Source organism: Sus scrofa, chromosome 18 (genome assembly GCF_054392235.1).
Source record: "Sus scrofa isolate SSC_HxYL_T2T_F1_AM1 chromosome 18, Sscrofa_HxYL_maternal_Yorkshire_Landrace_v2.0, whole genome shotgun sequence".
NCBI lineage: Eukaryota > Metazoa > Chordata > Mammalia > Artiodactyla > Suidae > Sus > Sus scrofa.
Genome location: NC_139400.1, coordinates 26275476 through 26297529, shown reverse-complemented (window position 1 = coordinate 26297529; position 22054 = coordinate 26275476). Strand labels below are relative to the sequence as shown.

The window sequence follows — 22054 nt, the reverse complement described above, 5'->3', positions numbered from 1 at the left end:
ACTCCAGGTTGTGCATTTTTTAAGTCGACACCTGCTATCACATTCACCACCTTGCTCGAGTCACTTTTCCCTGACCAGCCCCACCTCCCTGCTTGGTAGCTGGCATATCTGGCCTCCGAGCCCTGAGTAGTCTGCTACTCTGTTAGCTGCTTACCCTCAGGGAAGCGACAGATCTTGAAGTCCCCCCCTTTTTTTTCCTCCTCTGTGAAACGGGAACGTGACTATGCACCTTATATGTCTTCATGATGATCATGGGAGATGACAAGCGCATGCTGGTAAGCACGCAACAAATGCCCCCTCTCTTTCCCACATGCTCTCAATCCCAAGGTGTTTAGTCTGCACTGCATTCATGATAGTTTTGGCTTTGGCATTGTCTTGGGGAACTCAGGCGTACATTGGACCCGAATGATTCACAACCTCCTTGAGGTCAGGGGAGACCCTCTCCCAGCGCTCCACAAAACGAGCAGAGCATCGGCATCACCTGGGAACTGGTCAGGAGTGTGGCTGCCCAGGCCCCGCCCCCACCCTAGCGCATCACTGATTGGAGGCTGGGCGGCAAGCTGCACGGGAACACGCCCTCCAGATCATTCTGTTGCGTGATCCGGTTTGAGAACCCCTGCAGGAGTGCTCTGCAGAGCAGGGCTATGGAACCCAAGGTCCGGTGCCTGAGGCACAGTGAGGCCCACCGAAATATCAGATTTGGGAGCAGAAAAATGTTTACTGCATGAGCCAAGCAAGGAGGACCAGCAGCTTGTGCTAAAAAGGCTCCCTCGTGGGTTTCAGGGAAGAGTTTTTAAAAGACAAATTTTGGGTGAAGGATGCAGGGTGTGTTACTTTCTTCATATCACCAGGAATGTCAATCATCAGCCTTCTAGTTCTGGCCAGCGGGGTCCAGGGGCTTGTGTTCAGCCTGAAGTTATCACCCTCCACCCAGCTGGGGGCCCGAGTTGCAGGAGAAGAACTCAGAGATATCTGTTTCAGATTGTTCTGTATATCCGCTGAGGAGGAACCAGGATACTGCCCCATCACTGCACTATAGTTTCTTGACTGCCTTGCTTTTGTTTCTGCAATCCCTCGCTCCCGGGAATTAGTAACTGTTGGAATGGGTCCTTTTGGAACTCAGGGAAGGTCTAGGAAGTTAAGCCTTTTTCCTACAAACAAGAGACTGGGAGTTCCCATTGTGGCTCAGGGGGTTACGAACCCGACTAGTATCCATTAGGATGTAGATTTGATCCATGGCCTCCTTGCTCAGTGGGTTAAGGATCTGCGTTGCTGTGGCTATGGTGTAGGCTGGCAACTGCAGCTCCCATTTGACTCCTAGCCTGGGAACGTCCATATGCCTCAACTGTGGCCCCCCCAAAAAAAAAGAAAAAAAAAAAAAAAAAGAAACAGGGACCATGGAAAGGCTTTTGTACCCTGCCACCCTCAAGTCTGCTGGGTTTCAGTAGCACTGGATTTGTCATGCTGCATGGGCTTCAAAAGCCAATCCACTGTCTCTCTAACTTGCTGTCTTGGGCAGCAGCCCCATTCAGTCAGTAGGGGTAGGTACCTTGCAATGCTTCTTCCCTTTGCTCCCTGCAAGAGGCAAAAAGGAAGCTGCTTCTGTATGCTTTGCTGTGCCTGTCCTCTCCTTGACATGGCACAGCCGCCAGGAGCTTGGATGGCTGTTGACAGAAAGGTATGGGCTCCCGAGAGGCCCAGCTGCCTGCATACACTCCCGGGCCCTGCTGCCCTGTGCCCCGGATTTCCCAGGCTGCAGGCGGCGCTGGGCGGAGCGAGGGAACCCGGGCAGCATGTGCCGCCCCGTGTGGAGCTGAGGGGAAGATGCTCCCTACTCCTGGCAGCTTTCCTCAGGGAGCAGGGGCTCCCTGTGTGGCCGAGGAGGGCCAGCCTGGCATGAATGGAGACCTTGTATCGAGGACCTCACTGGAGCCGGGAGCCACAACACAGGGGCTTTTCACTAGCAACCTCGCAACAGAGGCGGCATTGAGCCTGACTGGTGGCTCGCGGGCGGACATGGTGTCTGGCGGACGCGTGGCATTGGTGGCACAACATTGCTGTCTCTCCTGCCCCTACCTTGCCGGGGTCGGGTGGGAGCTGCAGAGGTCTTCTCTCGGAGGGGAAGATGCAGAGAGCCATACTGTCATAGTGTAAGCCACCTTGAACCCCTCTCTGTTCAAGGCAACAGTAGGGGGGCTGGATGCGAGTGAAGGGGTGGGTGAGTGCAGGGAGTAGGCTGGTGTGCTGGACAGGAAGGGGTTAAAGACAGCTGCTTGGAGACACAGCTCCACTGGAGCCTGTGCGACAAGAAAAAGGCAGGAGGCCAGAAGCACTCTATCTGGGCAAGGGGCATGGAGTTCCAGCGTGCCCTGCAAGGAAGGGGTGCAGCCTGGCTGGGGGGCCGTGGGGAGGCTCCAAGTCAGGGACACATGACAAGGGCCCAGGGGTAATCAGGACGGGGGTGACAGTGGGGCTGGGAGCATGGTGGGTTTAGTGCCCTCCCCCCAACAAGGAGGTTAGTAGATCAGTTCGCCCTCGCTTCCTCACCTCTTTTTCTTGTCTCTTTTCCAGGGTGACCAACTCCTGGTTCACTCAGGACCAAAGGATTTGGGGGATGTGGGACTTTCAGTGCTAAAACTAGGACAGTGGTGAGCTTACTTCCATCTCTGATACCTTCCACCACGTCTGAAATTTGTTATCCTTTTCACCCACCTCTCCTTCCCCACAATTTGATAACCAGATGGGGAATGCACCGGAGGCAAAAGGGAGGAACTGGGGGAGGGAGGAACTGGGAGGGCCTCTGCGGCTTAGGGAGGGTCCCAGGCTAGGGGTCCAGTCAGAGCTGTAGCTGCCGGCCTACACCACAGCCACAGCCACGCCAGATCTGAACCACATCTGCGACCTACACCACAGCTCACGGCAACGCCGGATCCTTAACCCACTGAGCGAGGAGGCCAGGGATGGAACCCGTGTCCTCATGGATGCTGTCAGATTTGCTTCTGCTGAGCCATGTTGGGAACTCCCTGGATCCTCTTAAAGGAAGGATTGTTTTAGTTTTCTGTATCCACTGCTACCTGGAAGGGTCAATAAATGTCTGCTGATAAATGGATGAATAAGCAAATCGTGCCCCTCCAGGTGGGAGAATCTGGGAAGACTTCAACGGACAAAGGAGCCTACAAGTTTGACTTGGCCACTGCGAGGTGGAGGTGGAGCAAAGGGCGGCCACCTGGGACCGCGCTGGGTGACACCACGTAGAGCCACAGCCCGTTTCTCCGCCACGCCCTGTCTTCAGAGCAGCCCCGCTTCAGCTTCCATGTCTGCTCTGTCGGGGCTGGGTGGCAGTCACTGTCAAGCTGTGGTGACTCACTGATCCCTGGGGTTGAGCTTTTTCCTGAGCTCATTGACAGGCAGGCCCTGCGGGGCTGGGGAGCAGTCCTGGAGGCCTAGCACACCCAGTCCTCTCAAAATGACAGCTGCCTCAGGGCAGGTGGTTGGTGGGGGCCGGGGGTGGGGGAGGGGATCTGATTTCCAGGAAAAATACTGTTGTGTTTTCACCCTTTCATCAGAAACAAATAATCCCAACCAGGGCACCTTGGGGCATTGGTGGGTTCATGTTCAGCTGTCACTCTGGGGGTGTCCATCTCTGTCCTTCAGAGCCTCCCCTGGGGCCCCACCCAGACTCTCACAAGCTCACAGGCTCAGGGCAGGAGGCCCCCTGGATAAAAGCCTGGAGGCAGAGGGGACAAACTCAAGGTGAGCCCCAGGAGAGCAGAGGCTCTTGGCCCTGACAGGGCTCAGCTAACCAGAGCAGGCTGAGGCTGCCTGTGCCAGGACCCCACAGCACCCCCTCAACTCCGAGAACTGCTTCGTCTCTTCCTTTTCCCTTCCCTTCTCTCTCTTCCCCAGGGGGCAGTCCCCGCATCACATCTGGGCCCAGGAGAGGATGACATGGGTGGACCAATCTCCCTTCCCTGCCCCAGCTGCTTTGCTTTTCTTTGTGGTACTGAGAACCACCTGAAAGGGACCACCTGTCTTGAATGAGGGCGGAGACCAGTATATTCATTGCTAACTATGTCCCAGCACTTAGACCAGTGCCCAGTGCATCATAGTTAATGAGTGAGGCCAAATATTCATTTCCATGCCTCAGGCCCTGGTGACTGAACACAGGGCAGCGCCCAGGCTTTGTGTTGGGAAGGTTTCTGGACAAACAGCTGGGAACCTGGAACTGGGGAGAGCCCTCTTCGTTTCTGCAACTGCTTTTTTTTAAACCCTGGGGAGTCAGAGAAGCAGAAGGAGGTTTGGGGGGTATGGGGCCCTGGGCTCAAGCCCTAATGCTTGCCTTACCTTCTCAGGCAGAGACCTTGCTGCACCCTTGGCATAGAGTCCCGCTCCACCATAGCCCACATTCCTTTGGTCCGGAGCACTGAGTTCACTTCTTCTGTCCCCTAGCACCACTTTTTGGTGGCCAGGGTTCCTCTGCTGACACAGCGGCTGGCCCTGGGAATGACCAGGCTGGTCCTGTTCTCATGCTCTTATTTATGGCAGGGCAGGCTGAGTCCTAGACAGGTGAAATCATTTGTTCAAGATCACTTTGCCTGGAAAAAAAAAAAAAAAAAAAAGGAGTTCCCATCATGGCTCAGTGGAAGCGAATTTGACTAGTTTCCATGAGGTTGCAGGTTCAATCCCTGGCCTTGCTCAGTAGGTTAAGGATCCAGTGTTGCCGTGAGCTAGCTGTAGGTCACAGCCGCTACAGCTCCGATTCAACCTCTGGCCTGGGAACTTCTTTTTTTTTCTTCTTTTTTTGTCTTTTTGCCTTTTTTTGAGCCTCTCGCTCGGCATATGGAGGTTCCCAGGCTAGGGAGCTGTACGCCAGAGCCACAGCAACGCCGAGCCACATCTGCGACTCATACCACAGCTCATGGCAATGCCAGATCCTTAACCCACTGAGCAAGGCCAGGGATCAAACCCGAAACCTCATGCTTCTTAGTCGGATTCATTAACCACTATGCCACGACAGAAACTCCTAGCCTGGGATCTTCTACATGCCGTGAGTACGGCCCTAAAAACCAAAACAACAACAACAACAAAATATCACATTGCCTGTCCTTGACAGGGCTTAGAATTCATTTATTCATTCATTGGACACTATTTTTTGAGGCCCTACTAGGTGCCAGCACTTTCCAAGGCACTCAAGGTATATCACTGCACAAAACAATAGGACAATAACATCAAATGACAGAATTAACTAAAATAACTACCACTTGTTAATTTTTTTTTTTTTTTTTTTTGCTATGATCATGGCATGTGGAAGTTCAGGGGCTGGGGACTGAATTCATGCCACAGTAGCAATCTGAGCCACAGCAGTGACACCACCAGATCCTTAACCTGCTGCACCACCAGGGAACTCCATTAATCTTTTACATTGCAACAAGTATTGTGCCAAGTGCTTTATACATGCTATTTAATTTAATACTTACAATAAATCTACAAAGTAGGTCTTCCTTTTTCAGGTGAAAATTACTTAGCTAATAAGACCCTGATTCTATGCCCTGTGTTTCTGGCTATTGGGATCCATCTCAGCTTCCTAAATTAAAGGACCTCTGTCTTGCCTTACAGTTCGGGGCAATTTCTGCTCTATTCCTCTGCCTCTCAAACTTCCCCTTAGCTCCACTCTGGATCAAAAGAGCATCTGCTGTTTAAAGGTCAAAGTCTGTATCCACGTGTAAAGTCTAAAGTCAGGAGATGGCCCATTTGTTTCCTAGGATGAGGATGCAGGGGAGGAGAGATGATCCCACCCTGGATCATGACGTTAACAGAGGACGGTCTTTTCCTGTGGGTCTAGAATGGAATAGTCAGTTACTGCAATTACTGCCTTCATGGAGAAGGATAGATTGTACTAAAGAACCCCTATCTATAAGGAGCAAATAGCCTAGTACCTCACTGGGAACGTTTGTACATTGGTGAGGCAGAGACACATGATCAGTGTATTCATAGGACAGCTTCAGCTTTGCTTCCTAGGCACACAGCAAGACTACATTTCCCAGGCACCCTTGCAGCAGCTAGGTTTGGGGAGTCCCGACCAATGGGATGTGGGCAGAGGTGATAAGGCATTGTCCATGCACCATCCTCTTAGATCATATTTAAGGTGATAGCCTCGCAAGTTGGAAGTAGCCTAGAAGCGTCAAGTAGAACCCCTGACATTCTTTTTTTTTTTTTTTTTTGTCTTTTGGCTATTTCTTTGGGCCGCTCCCACGGCATATGGAGGTTCCCAGGCTAGGGGTCTAATTGGAGCTGTAGCCACCAGCCTATGCCAGAGACACAGCAACGCGGGATCCGAGCCGCGTCTGCAACCTACACCACAGCTCAGGGCAATGCCGGATCGTTAACCCACTGAGCAAGGGCAGGGACCGAACCCGCAACCTCATAGTTCCTGGTTGGATTCGTTAACCACTGCACCACGACGGGAACTCCCCTGACACTCATTTGGTTGTGAGTGGTATTTATGGTTTGGCATAGCCTGTCTATCTGGACCACGAGCAAAACTAGGCAACCAGGAGTTCCCGTCATGGCGCAGCGGTTAACGAATCCAACCAGGAACTATGAGGTTTCGGGTTCAATCCCTGCCCTTGCTCAGTGGGTTAAGGAGCCGGCGTTGCGGTGAGCTGTGGTGTAGGTCGCAGACGCAGCTCGGATCCCCACGTTGCTGTGGCTCTGGTGTAGACCGGTGGCTACAGCTCCGATTCAACCCCTAGCCTGGGAACCTTCATATGCCGCGGGAAGTGGCCCTAGAAAAGACAAAAAAACAAAAAAAAACCAAAAAAACTAGGCAACCAGCCCCCATCCTTAGGGACTTTCCGAAACTCACCTCTGAAATTACCATTCCAAAGGACACCTTTAGCTCTCTGTTAGGAAATTCCAAGCTCTGTGCTCCTTGTTTTTCACGGGAATAAAAAAAAACGACTATATTCTTATGATAAACGACAAGATCACAAAAGATATGTAAGAATGTAAAGGAATCCTAAATCCAAAAAGTTTGAGAAGCAAGGCAACAGAGGAGGCCAGTCAGAGGTTGTTGGAATTGCAAAAAGGCCAAGCAGAGGGTGGTGAGGAAGCCGGAGGGTGGCTTCACTGGCTGCTGCTGCTGGAGACTGGAGGGACAGGAACAGGAGGGCTTCCAGTGACTGAGCCCAGCTTCCTTCCGGGACCTCGCATCATAAAGGAGGACCATCCGGCAGAACTAGAGCACAGAGTCAGGGATACCAAGTGGGAACCAGAATCATGTCAGGGGCTGTAAGTAGGGGGTCCTGGGAGAAATACAACAGGGCATGGCTTTCTTGACATAAAATAAGCCTTTTTTTTTTTTTTTTGTCATTTCTTAGGCCACTCCCGCGGCATATGGAGATTCCCAGACTAGGGGTCTCATCGGAGGTGTAGCCACTGGCCTACACCAGAGCCACAGCAATGCGGGATTCGAGCCGCGTCTGCAACCTACACCACAGCTCACCGCAACGCCAGCTCCTTAACCCACTGAGCAAGGCCAGGGATCGAACCCGCAACCTCATGGTTCCTGGTTGGATTCGTTAACCACTGCACCACGACGGGAACTCCAAAAGAAGTCATTTTTGGCCAAAGCTATTTTGTGATCTAAGCCTGGCCACAGTGCTTGCCCATGAATATAGGTCTCAGTAATCCGTGGTCTTAAGGCAACTAAAGAATGCCGGAACAAACTGCTGTTATCAGGCAAGAGAAGAAACAATAGCGAAGATAATATATCAGTTGTCAAGACTCCCGGTTCTGTTTCAATGGTAAAGATTAGCCCGAAGAGCTTAGCCTCCAGATCCACTGGAACCTAAGGGATGATGATGTTAACCTTTTCTGACCCTTGTGACTTCAACCACTGAGGCTTGGACTCTGTAGACCTCTGTCCCACTTCTTTGCTGAATTCCCCTCTGCCCAAGCCCCTTCATGAGGATGCCTGGCCCCTTAGCTTAAAACGTGCCCAGTTGTGCTGTTTGGGAAAGATCCCCGATGTTTTCCTTACATGCTTCAAGTAAGAAAGCCATCCTTCTCTTGATCTTTGGCTTGGTTGTGTCTTTTGACACCCACCCAGAAGTGAACCCAGTTTTTTGGGTAACAAGGCTTCCTGATAGGAGCTGGAAACAATAATAAGGCACAGTACCTGCTGAAGACCCTTACCCAGAGCAGAGAGAAGGGCGGAGAAATGCCCTGGTTTCTAATTCTTTTTGGGGGGGGGGAATTAATGGCCTATTATTTATTTATTTTAATATAATGATTTTTATTTTTTCTATTATAGCTTGTTTACAGTGTTCTGTCAATTTTCCACTGTACAGCATGGTGACCCAGTTACACACACATGTACTGGTTTCTAATTCTTTCTCCTGTCCTGTTCTCCAGTTATACTGGACGACCAGGTCTGGAAGTTCTTAACAGACCTTGGAAAGCAGCTTGCTGGACTTAGTCCCCCCACAGTACAGAGCAGAGGCGATGGCTACATGTGGATCTGAGAGCCACGGGCACATGGCCTGGTTCAGAAAAGGAAGGAGAGAACATGGATGTTGGCTCAAGGGAGCCACAGGGATGAGAAAAGTCTGCTCGTGATGGGAAGTTCTTGTACTGGTGTGAAAGAAAGGAGCAGAGTAGAGCAAGACAGAGGCAAACCCACTCTGGGTGGAGGTAAGGGCAGCACGGGTTGATGGCTGACTCCAGGCAGAGGGCTGGCCTTAGAGATCGGGGGCCCTGGGTCTGGAATTTCCTTCTGAAGAGGGCTTAGTAGGGCCAGCTGATGGGAAGTAGAAATGAGATAGGCTGGGACCTGGGACCTTGGACTCTTTGCTGCAGTGCTCGTACCTGGACCAACATCTGGAGCATCTGAATACAAAAGAAACTCTAAGGGACTAAAAATCAGGCATGCACAGTTGGGGCAAATTTATGAACAAGACACAAAAAGGCCAAAACCCAAGGGCCACTTCTGAGATGCTGGGAGCAAATGCAGGGAACTGCGCATGAGCCCTGTACAAAGACGGCGCCACCAAGCGGGTGGGGTGGGCAGACCACCTAAGCCACCCCTCCCCTCTCCCACTGATCCACACCTTCCCTCCCCCCCCATTTAAGGAAACAGGTTACTTGTTTTCACTCCCTTGTGCTGCAGCCTAAGTCCCAGTAAAGCCTTGCTTGAATTTTTTATCTGAATTTCTTTCTTTCTTTTTTTTTTTTGGTCTTCTTTTAGGGCTGCACCCGCGACATATGGAGGTTCCCAGGCTAGGGGTCAAATTGGAGCTACAGCTGCCGGCCTATGCCAGAGCCACAGCAATGCGGGATCTGAGCCGCGTCTGTGAACTACAACACAGCTCGGGGCAACGCTGGATCCTTAACTCACTGAGCGAGGCCGGGGATGGAAGCTGTGTCTTCAAGGATGCTAGTCAGATTCGTTTATGCCGAGCCACGGTGGGAACTCCCGAATTTCTAATCTGGCCTCTTATCAACTTCTATTGATTAAGGAGTCCGAGAACCTGGGTTGGTAACAGAAACAGGGGACTTATTTAAAAACTGCATGCTATCCTTACTTAGGGTCGGTTTCTTTGGGGGAGACTGTTAAATTTGGGGTTACGGAAAGGTTGATATCACCTACTCCTAGGCTAATAATTTTAAAGTCTCTATACGCAGTCTCAATCCCTTTCCCATCTATCGGCTAAACATCTCTACCTGGATGATGAGCTGTCTGTACTCTTCCTTGTGGCCTGGTAACCAGGTCTCTCCTGAAAGGGACTTCTTTCCAGACTCCTTGCCTGGCTGCTAGACTAGACTCCGGCAGCAAAGGCTTTGTCACTAGCTTTTCAACGTCGTCTCCTTCGCCAACTTAAATAAAGAGGTAAACTGAGGCAAGCTCGAATTCTTAGGAAATTGAGTTCGTTCTGCTGGAGAATAGCAGAAGACCTGCGGCTAACAAGACGCCTGCTGCGACAAGCTACAGGCAGTCAGCGGCGGGGTTCTGGCGATTTTATTTATAGGCAGGAGGACAAAGAAGGGGCGGTCCAGCCACAGTCCAAGTAGCAAGTTCATTGGTTCGAGGGTGGGGAGAGATGCTTGGCGGATGTTCATTGGTCAGGAGTTAAGTCTCCCATAAATCAGGCTTTTTGGGAAAACCAGTCTCCCAGTGGCTAAGGTCCGTTCTTCTTCCCATGGCGCATGCGTGCGATTCTCCACTTCCTGTCCTCCGGTTCCGTTTTAGATAGAAATCCTTTCACACCTGCCCCTGGAAGGTAGCGGCATCTTTGCCGCCAGCTCTTAGCACAGTACTTGGTACAAGGTAGGTGCTTAATAAATATTTGATGAGTGAACGAATGGATGACTCTTCTAGGGAAATGTGGTTGTTGGGGTGCATCCCCATCTTCGAGGTTCACGCGGAACAGCCTTGCCCTCCCTCCGTCCCCAGGGTTCCGGGGAGCCAGGGGAGAGAACTGTGTTGCAACCTCACTTCCCTAGCGCATGCCCATTCACAGACAAGAGCCAGGAGCTGGAGGGTTAATTTGGCAGACACGTACTCTGGGGCCGTGAGCCCTCCTGAAAGTCACGGTCTCCCATCTTCTTATGGATGAAATCGAGACAGTAGTATCTGCCCTCTCCACCTCCCAAGGTTGTCGTGTAGGGGAGAGTTGATGTTACTGATAGAGAAGCACCAAAGCATAAATCAGAATTCAGAGGAACCCTAAACAGTCCCAGCTCTGAGCTCTGGGTGGCCACATGGAGGTCACCAGCCCTGTTCATCTCCAGAGAGGAAATGTTACTGGGAGAACTTCAAGGGAGAAAGCCCTTTGACACTGGAGCTGGCCAGTCTCCTTGGCGTCTGGAAGTGGCGGCGGAGGGAGCCTCTAGCAGATGTGAGGTGTGTTGGCCAGCCACCACTCCTATTGTGGGTTTGGCGCAGGGAGCAGCTGATACAGAGGGCTATGGTAGATCCAGGAATTTTTTTTTTTTTCTTGTTGGCTGTGCCTGCAGCTTGTGGATGTTCCCTGGCTGGGGATGGAACCCGCACAGCTGCAGCCTGAGCCACAGCAGTGACAACACCAGGTCCTTAATCAGTTGAGCCACCAGGGAACTCCCTAGACCCAGGAATTTTGATTCCCATATCAGCTCTGGTCCCAGAACAGGTTCTCCCTCTGCCAGTGAGAAATGAAAGAGCTAGATCCTGAGCAAAAAGAAGCCCAGAAATGCCTGTGTCCCTTCCCAGCAGAGACCTTTACCAAGCCCAGGGATATAGGGACTAAAGGCAAAGCTATGAGTTGAACTCATGGTTGAACAGGTGGTAGAATGGATGCCCTTATCCTAAGCAAGACCCTTCCTTGCTAGGGAGCAGTGATAGCTGAGGTTTGCTGGGGATGCAGGGAGTGGGTGGCAGCCCTGTTCCGTGGCTGCTGCCTGGCTCTTTTTCTCCTAGAGCTGCCGAAGCAGATCTGCCAGGCCCTCAGGAGAGCACTTCCTGGCTCCAGGCACTGGGGTTGACTCATGGCAGTGGGAGGCGGATGCCACGGGAAAGGGCCTGTCTCAGAGGAAAGCCTGAGGTTCCAGGGGAGAAATAATGTCACTTCCTCACTTCTCCAGCTGAAATGCTATGTGAACTTCCTTGGGAGCCTTCAGTGCCCACAGAAGCCAGAGAGGCCTCCACAGGCAGGGGATTGGAGGGAGGTGGTCTGCAGGAATGCAGGAGCTCCCCCCCCCCGCCCTAATCCTCAGGGCCTGGGTGGAGGAAGAGGCTGGTACAGGCTAGGACTGCGGTTTCACTACCAAAGCCCCTCTGAAGCCAGGAGGCCAGAGTATATAAATTATAGGTGAGGAGGCTGAGCCGGGGGGCCCCTGGGCCTCACGTCCCTCTAGGGTAGATAAGGACGGATCAAAGGAACTGCTTGTGGGCCCATCCCTCATTGAGCACAATTTCCAGAATCCACCACCCAGTGAGTGGCTGGAGTGACAAGACAGATAATATATGTACGTGGAGGGGATTTTGTGTTTCCTTTTGAAGTCCTTTGCACAAACATCTCCTGTGTGAATCAGCTCCGTGTACCTCAGCTGCTGGCCCCTTACCCTCCTGGCATCGGGTCTTACACCCCCCAGGTCACTCTGTAAGGCTGATTCTGCCTCCTCTGCTGGTTTATCCCTTGGAGTCCAGATTGGCTTGAAATAAACATCAGAGGAGCTTCTGTGAGCCTCACTAAGAACCCTGGGGGCCTGTGGCTGCCCATGCCAGGCTTGGGGTCAGCCAGCACTTTGTTGCAGCCTCTGATCCAGCCCGTAAGCCCTGGGGGCTCCCTGAGGTTCTGTGGAGGTCACACACCAATCACCAATCAAGCAACATAGCATCAGGCTTTCCTGCCCAGGTGACATCCTGCCGTCTCTGCAAACCTGTTCCCCCACACCAGGCTGCTAGCCCCTCTTCCCTTGCTGCTCCTTGCTTAGACTCTAAACATCCTTCTGCTCTCCAAGGCAATAGAGCCTTTCCCAGAGCCTTTCTCAGGCCTCCTGGGGATTCCCCTTCAGTGTGCAGACAGCAGCTTTCACCCAGCAAGCAGCCAGAGCTGCTCAGCCAACGACCTGTAAAAAGGCACTGTGATGGCTGCAGTTTCTTAAACCCTCCTGGTGCACCTTGCCTGCTTCATCCCACCACTGGTAAAGAAGAGAAGAGCTTGGTGTTCCCGTTATGGCTCAGTGGAAAGAGCCCAATGAGTATCTATGAGGATATGTGTTTGATCCCTGGCCCCGCTCAGTTGGTTAAGGATCCAGCATTGCTGCAGGCTGCCGTGTAGCACAGATGCAGCTTGAATCTGGCTTGCATCTGTCTGTGGCATAGGCTGGCAGCTGCAGCTGCGATTCGACCTCTAGTCCAGGAATGTCCATATGCCACAGGTGCCGCCCTAAGAAGAATTAAAAAGAGAAGAAATTGAAGAAGAAAGAAGAAAGACTAGTTGTAGGTTGCCCGCAAGTCCTTATGGGCTCTGGCTTTGCCCCTGGGGTATTTCCAAAACTCAGGTCGGGGGTCTTTGTCCACTCTCAAGATCCAGGCATCCATCCTTGCCCTCCATACCCCCAGCAATCTTTCTTCCCTCCAAACAAAAAGCCCTTTTGATCTTTATCACTCTCTTGGAATATACATGCCAAATGTCTTAGATAATAAAAATGAGACTATCAGCAAACGTTTAGCACTTACTGTGTTCTAGGTATTGTTCTAAGCACGTCATAGTTATTAACACATTTAACTTCTGTAGTTGGGTGGGGGCTGTCTGGTTGCTTTAACTATACAGTGACGTCCTCAAGGGCAGGGACTGGGGTGCCATGTCTTTGTATCCCCCCCCCATTCCTGGCCCGCCAGGAATGTTTGTTGATTGACTCGGTCTGCCCTTGGGTGGTCCCATCCCGCCCTGATTACTCACTTTCCCTTTCTCTTCAAAGGGCACTGAGATTTCCTGCCCTTTCCTCCTTCCTCAGGAGGAATGAGTGACGGGGAGTGACCTAGAGCAGATCTGGGGCCACCGGGACGCTCTTCCTCTGACTGCAGGTAGGACGCTTGGCCCGTCAGGGGAGGCACTGGCCAGGGCCGAGCAGAGGAAGGCATACGTGGGCTTTGTGAGCTCGAGGGAGAGAGACACCCTGTGTGTGTTCGTGGTGGTTTTCTCCAGGCGATGGAGTGTGAATAGTTGTGGCTTTCTTTGTATGCTTTCCTGCATTTCCTACTATGAGCAAGTGTTACTTTTACACTCCCCCCCCAAAAAAAAAAAAAAGAAAAGAAAAGAAAAGAAAGAAAAATCAAATGATTATTGAATACTTTGTTGGGTAGTGATTATTGAGGAAGTTTGGAAGGATGAGTACACGAGGCTCAGAGCTGGGCTGGCTTTCAGCAGGTGTCTGTACATCCCTATGGTCGGTGACCTGTGTTTGCCATGCGCACGCCTTGATAAATATTTTAGTATTTCCCCCGCCCAGAGGTTGTAATCTCTTTTTTGCAAGTGAGGAAGAATCTCATCTGGGCCAGTTCCCTTCCCCAAGCCAGCAGCCCCAGTCCGATGATGTATCAGTCCCTTTGCTTCTCCAAAGATGGCTGTGTGAGGTGCTCCTACTTCCCTCCTGGTTACCTGTTCCAGTCCTTCCGGGGGGCAGTCTCTGCCGCCGCCACGTTGATGTCCACACTCTAGAGCAGAGATGCTCAGGCCTGGGCGCGTAGTTAAAAAACACCAAGTTCTGAGTTGCGTCCTGCCCCCAGGGGCAGCGGAACCTGTGGGGGAGAGCCCACGATGGGGTGATTTCTAAGGCTCCCCAGATGCCTGTGATGGGCAGCCAGGGTCAAGGTCGTGGGGCCGTGGGGTCTTGGCAGAGAGGCCCCAGCGTTGACAAAGGGGCTGGTGTGGATTTGCTTGTCCTGCACTGGACACTATGGACGAGGAACACACAGCTGACTACACACAGAGGTGCCTGCCCTCTGGGGGCTCGTGGTTGATGGGAGAGCCAGGGCCTGTGCACAAAGGGACAGGCACGCTGAGAGGCATGGCCACCATGTCCAGCCTGCGCTGGTTCAGACATGGGTGTTGAACTGCTGAGGGGGGCGGTGACCCAGGTGTCAGGAGGGTAATCAGGCCAGTCTGTCTGGTAGGAGTTCCAGAGGCAGTTTTGGGGGACAGTCCCTCCCACTGGCGCAGTGGCTCTTGTCTTTTTTTTTTTTGTAATTTTTAATTTTATTTTTTAGATGAATGTTAGAAAAGACTTACTGAACACACGGCTAAGGGAAGCAGTGCACAGGGGAGCTCATCTCCTGGGGTAGTGGTTTGGGCTCTTTTTATTCTGGGAACTGACCTTTTAAAATTTTTATTTCTAATTAATTAATTAATTTTTATTTATTTATTATCATTCTATTTTATTTTTATTATGGGAACTGACTGATTTTTTTTTTTTTCTTGTCTTTTTGCCTTTTCTAGGGCCACTCCCATAGCATATGGAGGTTCCCAGGCTAGGGGTCTAATCGGAGCTGTAGCCACCGGCCTACGCCAGAGCCACAGCAACACGGGATCCGAGCTGTGTCTGTAACCTACACCACAGCTCATGGCAACGCCGGATCGTTAACCCACTGAACAAGGGCAGGGACCGAACCCGCAACCTCATGGTTCCTAGTCGGATTCGTTAACTACTGTGCCACGACGGGAACTCCCTTTTTTTTTTTAATGAAGGGAACTGACCTCTCTCTCTGTTCCCACCGTGCGAATAAGGGCTTGACACACGGTGGTTCTGTGGGCTGAGAGTCAAGGCCGCTCACTGGTCGGTCGGAGGTTGACACAAAATGGCTTGTGTATAAAACGGCTTCCACATTCGCCCCGATAGATGGGCAGTGCCAGATCTGTGGCATTTGGGTGAAGGTCTCATCTTCTGTAGCTGCTTCGTGCTGAGCCGGGGCGATGTGTTGGCCCTACTAGGATTGTCCATCCACCAAGGCTTCTGTGTGCCGGTCAGTTGGGATAAAAGCCGTTTTGGTAATTTGGAGCTTGGTCCAAAGGGCTCAGGAAAAGTGGAGTGTCTGTGAAATGGGTTGGAAACTTTGTCCAAGCATCATCTGAAGATGGAACTGTCAGCTTCTGGAAGAACCTAGATCAGTAAAAGAATTATTCTCACTAGGGCCCCGAGCAGGGGTAAGACCCAGGTTAAGCTCAGTAACAATTTTGATTCCGGTCCAGAGTCCGCTCGGGCTGCCCTGTCCAAAGGAAGGGACCTACTCAGGGTGGTCACATATATTTTTGTCCTCTGCAGAGGCTGCTCTGAGAATTGTGGTTGTTTTCTAAGGGTTTTCTCTGAGGCCCTTATCTGATGACCCAGCCTCTTTGTAACTCTGGCCCCGAGGGTGTGGCTGGCCGCTCTTCAGTCAGTGCCCTGGCGCTCCAGGACACCCCGGCAGGACTAGGCAGAGACAGATAAGAACCCTGCTTGTTAGCACAGCTGTTCCTGCAACACCCAGCGCTGTTTTCAAACCTGCGGAAACTTGGGTGCGGAAGTGTGGCTAAATCCACCCAACTTCAGGGGTGGGCCTGGTTCCAAATGAAAGGAAATTTAGTCAGTTTTCCCAGACGCAGGGACGAAAATAGAGTTGACAGGAACCCCAAAGGATCTGCTGGGGTAGCAGGCTCCCACCTACCAAAATCAACTGGCTCTTTGGTCTGGAGGCATCAAACAATAGACCTTTCAGCATCACCAGTTACCCCTGGAGTCTGGTCACATAGGTTCTTCAGAGACAAGTGCTCTCCAAGTAGGGGATTGTGTTCCTTCTGCGGGAAGCAGTCCCAGCGCAGGGACTGTGTGTTTTCTGAGCCTCTCTGGCCTGTAAGCTGGATTCTGGGGTTTATGAGGTTCAGATAAACCGACTGCATGGTCAGGGAGCTTGTACCGGAGGGGGAGAGGAATTGGATGGCAGAACTCACGTTTGGACACATTGGCCCCCAGGATGGTGTGTTCTGCCAGTTTCAACCTGGGGCCTTTCGAAGGAGTGCGTTCTGCCTCAGTGTCCCCAGCAGGACGATGCCGCGCCCGTGTTGACATCACCCACGTCCTTCCTCACACACTGGAGAGCATTCTTCTCTCTACTGCCCATTTATCTGCTGAGCCCTGGGCGGCCCTGGGAGGGGGCGTCTCCAGCTCACGGTGGCCTTTAGAGGACCCCTAAACAGCAGGTTTCCCAACGTCGGACACAGAGCTGACACTGCTGGGGAGCAGCAGAACTGAGCCTCAGATCTCCGGATTCCCACCCATCCTCCCCGACGGAGGGAGCTGTGGGCCCTGAGATGGCCGTGCCCAGAGATTCCAGAATCGCCAGAAGCGAAGATGCGCAGAGCAGGAGGCGCATGACCAGGGTTGGAAGGACGTCGCCATAGGTTTGCGAGGGCGCCGTGCTGCGCGTGGCCTAGCCGGCCAGAGGTGGCCCCGTAGACAACACTAACATCCTCGTTCCCCTGTGGAAGGTTCCTAAGAGCACTGGGCTGCTGGTTGTGTTGACAGGTCATGGAAAGGATGGAAGATGGCAGGCCTGAACTCATTCTCCTTAAAATTAGACATGCAGCATGCAAGGGGTGGGGATGAGTTGTCTGGCCCCTCTGGGCTTTAGTTTCCTCATCTGTAAAATGGGAACAGGGGAAGTACCCGCTTCACAGAGTGTGTGAGGTGTTGCTGAAATGATATTTGCAAACGTCATTTGCCCGGAGAGAGCACTGGGCACAGGAAAGTCACTAAAGCAGAGAAACTGCCTTCCTCTAAGGGTTCCTGGCTCTGTCCTTTTGAGACAAAGGTTTCCCCAGGGGAAGTGACTCGTCTCTGAGACCTGCAGTGAGTCAACCACTTGGTCCCCCCCACCCCCCCGCCCCGCAGGCCAGGCCATCTCCCTGTTGGCACCCTGAGTTTCTGCCCTCTGCTGACCAGCCTGGGGCCTGCCCCCCACCCTCCCCCCGTCTTGCTGCCCTCCCCTGCTGGAAACCCTGCCCACTGTCCTAAGCGGTGAGACCGGGGAGCCCTGGGCTGACAGTTTCCTCCTCTGACTTAGATAAGTTCCGAGATGCCTGTTGGCTTCAGGGGAAGGGCGGAGGGCCTGAGGGAGGCCCCCTGTCCCTGATATCTGGCAGACAATACAACTTCCAGGGAGATGGGTTAACCTCCACTCCTTGCGAGCTTGGGTGTGGAGCTGACCAAGCCTCCTTAACCCCTTCAGCACCCTGGGTGCTGTGTGTGGATAGGGAAGGTGGAAGAGTGCCCTTCCCTGGGCCTGGGCAGGCAGAACCCACTGAAGCTGGGCTGAAGCGGGGGGTGGGGGGGGAGTGTTTTTAGTAGGGATGGTTCAGTTGCTGTAGTTTTGTTGTTTTTTTTTTTTTTAAATGATTTTTATTTTTTTCCCATTGTACCTAGTTTACAGGGTTCTGTCAATTTTCTACTGCACAGCAAGGAGACCCAGTCACACATACATATATACATTCTTTTTTCTCACATTATCATGCTCCATTGTAAGTGACTAGATATAGTTCCCAGTGCTATACAGCAGGATCTCATTGCTTATCCATTCCAAAGGCAATAGTTTGCATCTATCAATCCCAAACTCCCAGTCCATCCCACTCCCTCCCCCTTGGCAACCACAAGTCTTTTCGCCATATCCACGGTTTTCTTTTCTGTGGAAAGGTTCGTTTGTGCCGTGTATTAGATTCCAGATATAAGTGATATCATATGGTATCTGTCTTTCTCTTTCTGACTTACTTCAGTTAGTATGAGAATCTCTAGTTGCATCCATGTTGCTGCAAATGGCATTATTTTGTTCTTTTTTATGGCTGAGTAGTATTCCATTGTGTATATGTACCACATCTTCTTAATTCATTCAGCTGTTGATGGCAATTGCTCTAGTTTTGTCCTGGGAAAAAAAATATGTCTTCGTGGCTGAGCTTTGGAGTCCAAAAGAACTGAGTTTGAGTCCAGGCTCTCTCATAGAGTACCTCAGTGAGTCTGGGAAACTTCTTCTCTGAGCCCTGGTCTTCTCATCAGTTAAATGGAGATTAACATGCTGTAGTTGTAAGGAATAAAAGATCTGATGGGGAAGCTAGCAGAGGGCCTGGCACAAGGAAACAAGCATGATGGTCATTCCTGTGCTGCTGTCTGGTCGGCGGCCTGTGACAGCAGTGGCTAGGAATCCTCTGTACCTCACCCTTTACTGGAAACTGCAGCTCAAATCCTGACGCTAAGTCAGATGGGTCATCTTGGCATGGAGAGAATAACACTTCATTCAGTAAATACCTATTTGTTGAAAGCTCATTATGTACCAGCGACTGTCCCCGCAGCTTGGGGGACAGCAGGGAACCAGACAGCCCCTGTCTTCAGCGTGTTCAAATGTTCAGGGCAGGGGGGTTGGCGGTGGGGTGGGAACAGATAACCCACCAGCAAAAGGTGAGAATATCTTCACACAGAGATGCATGCTTTGAGGAAAATAAAAATAGAATAAAGGGTTAGAGAGTGACGGGCTACACAGGTGCTATTTAATTAATTTATTTTTGTTAATCATTTAAATTTTTTTCCATTATAGTTGAGGTGCTATTTTAGATTAGGGCCTGGAGGCAAGGCCTTTCTAAGGAGGTGACCTTCGGGCAGCATTTGAATGGAGTGAAGAAGCGAATGATGAGAACTTGGGATGGGAGAGTTTTGCAGCCGTTGAGAACAGCAGGTGTGGAGACCCCAAGGTGGCGACCCGGCTAGGCAGGTTCTAGAAAGAGCGTGAAGACCAGTGCCGATGGGGTGAAGCGGGGAGGGTGTGTAGGAGCTGTGGCCACACTTGACCCTGACCTGTGACCTCTGTCCCTCTGTAGGTGGCCTGTTACCTGTGAGCGTGAATGTGTGAGTGTGTGTGTGTGTGTGTGTGTGTGTGTGTGTATTGTGTGGAGGGGGGCATCAGCGAATAGCCAGAAGCTGACTGGAGGGGAGTGGATATTTTTTTTAATTAGGGAGATGGCAGGCAGCTGTCACTGGTTTCCTTTTATTTATTTATTTTCTCCCTGGTTTCTGACGACACTCTGTGGTGCTATTTGCTGACGCCAGAGGCAATCTTGAGTTCTGAAAACACAGCAGGGCCCAGCTGCTCCCCTTGGGCTGCCCCCGTGTAGGATCAGCTGCCCAGGGTGATGCCGTCTACCTGGTATCGCTCCAAGCCCAGCGTGCCAGCCTAGAGCCCTCGTGAGGACCCTAATCTGGGGAGAAGAGAGTCACCTCTGTCCCCAAGTCAAACCCGTGGCTTGACTACACTGGTGTTTTCTTTTGTTCGTTCAATTCTCACTCGCATCATTTCCTGGGATCTGGCACCGCGGGGCATACACACCCAGCTGGTGGTCCTGGGGCTGGTTTGCTGGCTGAGAGCTGTTCTGAGGAGATTTTACCTATTTCAAGTTATCACGCTGCTAGAAAGAAAGATGAACAATGCATAGTCCCTGCCCTCGGGGGGCATGCCTGGGTGAGGAGGAGTATTGACAACTGGATAAACCAAGTACCTTGACAAAAGGTGCATCACAAAATCAGCTGCTGGAGTTGCCGTCGTGGCTCAGTGGTTAACAAATCAGGAATTCGGGTTCGTTAACCACTGTGGTTAACCGTATTTCAGTTAAGGATCCGGAAACAAAACAAAACAAAACATCAACTGCTGCTAGTATTTTATCTTCCTGAGCTAAACCTTCGTGTGGCCTGGTGCCTCTGCCCAGTTTTCACAGTCTGGACTGTCTTTCTTTTTCTTTTTTATCTTTTTAGGTCCATACCCATGGCACATGGAGGTTCCCAGGCTAGGGGTCTAATTGGAGCTACAGCTGCTGCCTACACCACAGCTACAGCAATGCGGAATCCAAGCTGCGTCTGGGACCTGCACCACAGCTCATGGCAACGCCGGATCCTTAACCCACTGAGCGAGGCCAGGGATTGAACCTGCATCCTCATGATTACTAGTTGGGTTTGTTACTGCTGAGCCACAACGGGAACGCCTGGACTGTCTGTCTTTCATTACGTCTGAGTCTCCCCAAGGTTTTGACCTCCGAATAATTGGCACTTGGGCTGGCTTGCCCACCTTTGCTCTCCAAGAACCCCTTCTTGCCAATCAGGGGGTTTACATTCAGACCTGCCAGTCCCACTGCCCACCTCCCATTGCCAAGTAGGAAACTTGGGGTTACAACGTATGGCTCCCTGAATGTCTTGGTGGAATTTCTTGTCTGCTCTTCCCTGATGTGAATGTCTCTCCAACTCGAAATCTGCTCCAGGGTCTCTGTCGAGCCGCACCTGTCTTGGGGGACTGTCATGGCCACCAATGGCCACCATTTTCCGGGCTCGACCCTGTGTTTCCCAGGCCCCAGCCTTCCATCTCCGCTCCCCCTTTCTGGCTCTGGTGCAGTAGGGTGACTTCGTGCCCTCTGAGTTGCCCACTGGGGCAGGAAAGCACAGAACAGGGCCACACGGTTCTGGAAAGTCTTGGGGTTCCGTGGTGGGTGGCGAGAGACCCAGGCCAGGCAGGGATCCGTCTCTGCGTTTCTGGGATGGGACAGGAAGGGGATGGGCCGTGACCAGAAATAGACCTGGACGCGTCCCCGAGCACCCACGGAAAGTGGGCTGGCATGGAGCAGGGTGGGACGTTGTTTTGCTGATCTCTTCAAGCGTCTGTTTTCCTCTGCCTCCCCCGGGGGAAGGGCCGCCCCAGCAGCCTTTTTGTCATTTAAGGTTTATCAGTTCCTGCTGTGGGCTGCTCCCATCACTGCCTGTTTTCTCAGCCTGATCCCCGGGGTGCAGGGCAGGGAAGGGCAGGACTGTCCCCTAAGAGTCGGGACCCGTCGGAAAGCCCGTTCTGGTGGAGGGTGTGTGCCGAGGGTGGCCCCAGATTTTCTTCTTGAGCTGGACAGTGACTCACCAGAACGTGATCGCAGGAGCACGCCTGGGACTGATGGCCTGGCTTCTGGCTCTGGGGCGCTTGGAGGGCTCACCCTGGTGACTCGCAGGGACCCCACCCTGTGAGGCAGTGTTGGGCTGTGGAACCTGCAGAAGGGTGGTGGGTCCAAGGGAGACAGGGACACAGTGGCTGGGGGAGAATGGCAAGTCCCGAGCCACAGGGCGCCCAGGGAAGGTGCTGGCAAAGCACTGGGAGGTGACTTGGTGAGGTGCAGCCCGCTGGCCCTGCGTGCTGGAGGGAGGTCGAGAGGATGGGAGGCTTTGGGTCACAAAGGCGCCACATCCACTCCGTCCAGCCCTCACCGCACACGTGAGGAAGCTGAGGCCCAGCCAGCAAGTGTGTTGCCACAGAGGGGCTGAGGGACCTGCTAGAGCTAATAAGCTGCTGGTCAGGGCTCTTTGCACCCATCTTGAGCTGGTTTGAGAGGTGGGGTTTCCGGTGGGGGACACTGAGGTCACGGCGGGCGACAGCGATCGGGGAGTCCTGGCAGATTGAATGGCCCACCCTTGGAAAGTTCCCATTTCTCTCTCCTCCTCTGGGCTCACCCATCTTTTCCTCCACTGTCGCGTC

At 52.3% G+C, this 22054-nt stretch overlaps 1 protein-coding gene and 1 long non-coding RNA gene across 3 annotated transcripts in view; one reads left to right on the top strand and one right to left on the bottom strand.

Annotated features, from left to right (window-relative positions):
* LOC106508206 (uncharacterized) overlaps positions 1-7150 on the bottom strand; it is a 43773-nt gene extending 36623 nt beyond the window's left edge. For both annotated transcript variants that reach the window (XR_001304837.3, XM_085005450.1), the window contains exons 1-2: positions 6866-7150; positions 4345-4595 (exon numbers count right to left, since the gene is read on the bottom strand). Coding sequence is in view for 1 of the 2 variants with exons in the window: in XM_085005450.1 (XP_084861576.1) it covers positions 4345-4406 (62 nt within the window). In the remaining variant the exon portion in view is untranslated. The remainder of the gene's footprint in view (positions 1-4344; positions 4596-6865) is intronic.
* A 6361-nt stretch (positions 7151-13511) lies between these two features.
* The window catches only part of LOC110257550 (uncharacterized), a 416793-nt gene continuing 408250 nt past the window's right edge, over positions 13512-22054 (top strand). The window contains exon 1 of the long non-coding RNA XR_014833817.1: positions 13512-13567. This is a non-coding gene — a long non-coding RNA (uncharacterized LOC110257550). The remainder of the gene's footprint in view (positions 13568-22054) is intronic.